Source organism: Trichechus manatus, unplaced genomic scaffold (assembly GCF_000243295.1).
Source record: "Trichechus manatus latirostris isolate Lorelei unplaced genomic scaffold, TriManLat1.0 scaffold00250, whole genome shotgun sequence".
In the NCBI taxonomy this organism is placed as follows: domain Eukaryota; kingdom Metazoa; phylum Chordata; class Mammalia; order Sirenia; family Trichechidae; genus Trichechus; species Trichechus manatus.
This window is the reverse complement of record NW_004444186.1, coordinates 1,520,288-1,521,494: the sequence shown is the minus strand read 5'-3', so window position 1 is coordinate 1,521,494 and position 1,207 is coordinate 1,520,288. Positions and strand designations below refer to the sequence as shown.

The window sequence follows — 1,207 nt, the reverse complement described above, 5'->3', positions numbered from 1 at the left end:
CTAGGGAACTGCTGGGGCTCACCCTTCCCTCCAACAGGGCTTATTCCTTTCGCTGTGTCTGCAGCTTACCCGCGGCCCCTACCCTTCATGCAACCCAGACTCTTCCAGCCGGATTCTCCTTAGGACAAGATTTCCTGATGTGCAGCTTCAGTCTCTCACACTGCAGCTCCATCTTACCTCTCCTACACCGCCTCCCTCCGCTGTACACACCCACACCCACCCACCATAGATTACGAAATCCTGAATCCCTTCTTCAGTCCAGAAACGTGCTCTGCGTGCCCTCCCCTAAACTCCACCATGGCTCCCTTGGGCCCTGGCTCATCTCCACACCCCATTGCTTCGCTTGCCGCCTTCAGGAAACCTTTCCTGATTAACCCCGGTGGGGCTTCAGCCATCCCAATTAGTCAGGAGAGAGCTCAAGGCGGAGATTCTGGGGCAAAGGCGCCCAGAGCGAGCGCCGACCGATTCCCGGCCCGTCCTTCCCCCTCCGCGAGAAAAGGCAGGCAACGGCTGGGGACACAGCTGTATTGGGGGACACAGCTGTATTGGGAAGCGGAGGCTCCTACACAGTAGGAGGAGGACGTCCCAGGAGGCCCGAGAACTCTGTACACCGCGCGCTTGGCGCCCGCCCGCCCCGCAGTCCGCGTGCGGCCCGCCCGGGGCCGGCCATGGAGGAAGCCCGGAGGGCGAGTTAAGGCAGCTTGGCTGGAGGGGAGGGGGGAGTGGGAGTCGGCCGATTCCCCTCGAAAAGCTGGCTCACTGAGGGGACGGGCGTCTCACCTCCCACTCCTCTCTCGAGGACCGGGAAAAACAGCAATAAATAAACCCGAGCCGGAGAGGGGGCCCCGGGAGACTCTCAGAGTCCAGGAAGGCTGCAGGTGGGAACAGGAGGGACGGGGTGGCCTGTCCTTGGAGAGGCGTCCACACCCACGGCCGTAGGGGGCCCAGGCCTCAGGGGCCCCATGTGAGGCCACAGGGCCGCTCCCTTTAAAAGTTAAAATGGCTGCCGTTAGAGACGGCCTGCTGGGAGGAAGGACTGACGAGGGGAGGCTTCGGGGGCAACTGGGGCTTCTCGGCGTCCACCCTCTTCGGGGCGCGGCCCCGGTATCCCTCGGGCCGGCCCAGGTACGGGAGGTGCCTCCCGAGACCCCCGGAGTGTCTGGAGGGGCCTCCCGAGGGGACCCGAGTGAGCAGGGCGGGTGGTGCT

The 1,207-nt window shown here is 64.1% G+C and overlaps 1 protein-coding gene across 1 annotated transcript in view; it reads right to left on the bottom strand.

Annotated features, from left to right (window-relative positions):
- Window positions 1–987: 987 nt before the first annotated feature.
- The window catches only part of SEMA6C (semaphorin 6C), an 8,983-nt gene continuing 8,763 nt past the window's right edge, over window positions 988–1,207 (bottom strand). The window contains exon 19 of the mRNA XM_004389619.1: window positions 988–1,205. Coding sequence (XP_004389676.1) covers window positions 988–1,205 — 218 coding nt within the window. The remainder of the gene's footprint in view (window positions 1,206–1,207) is intronic.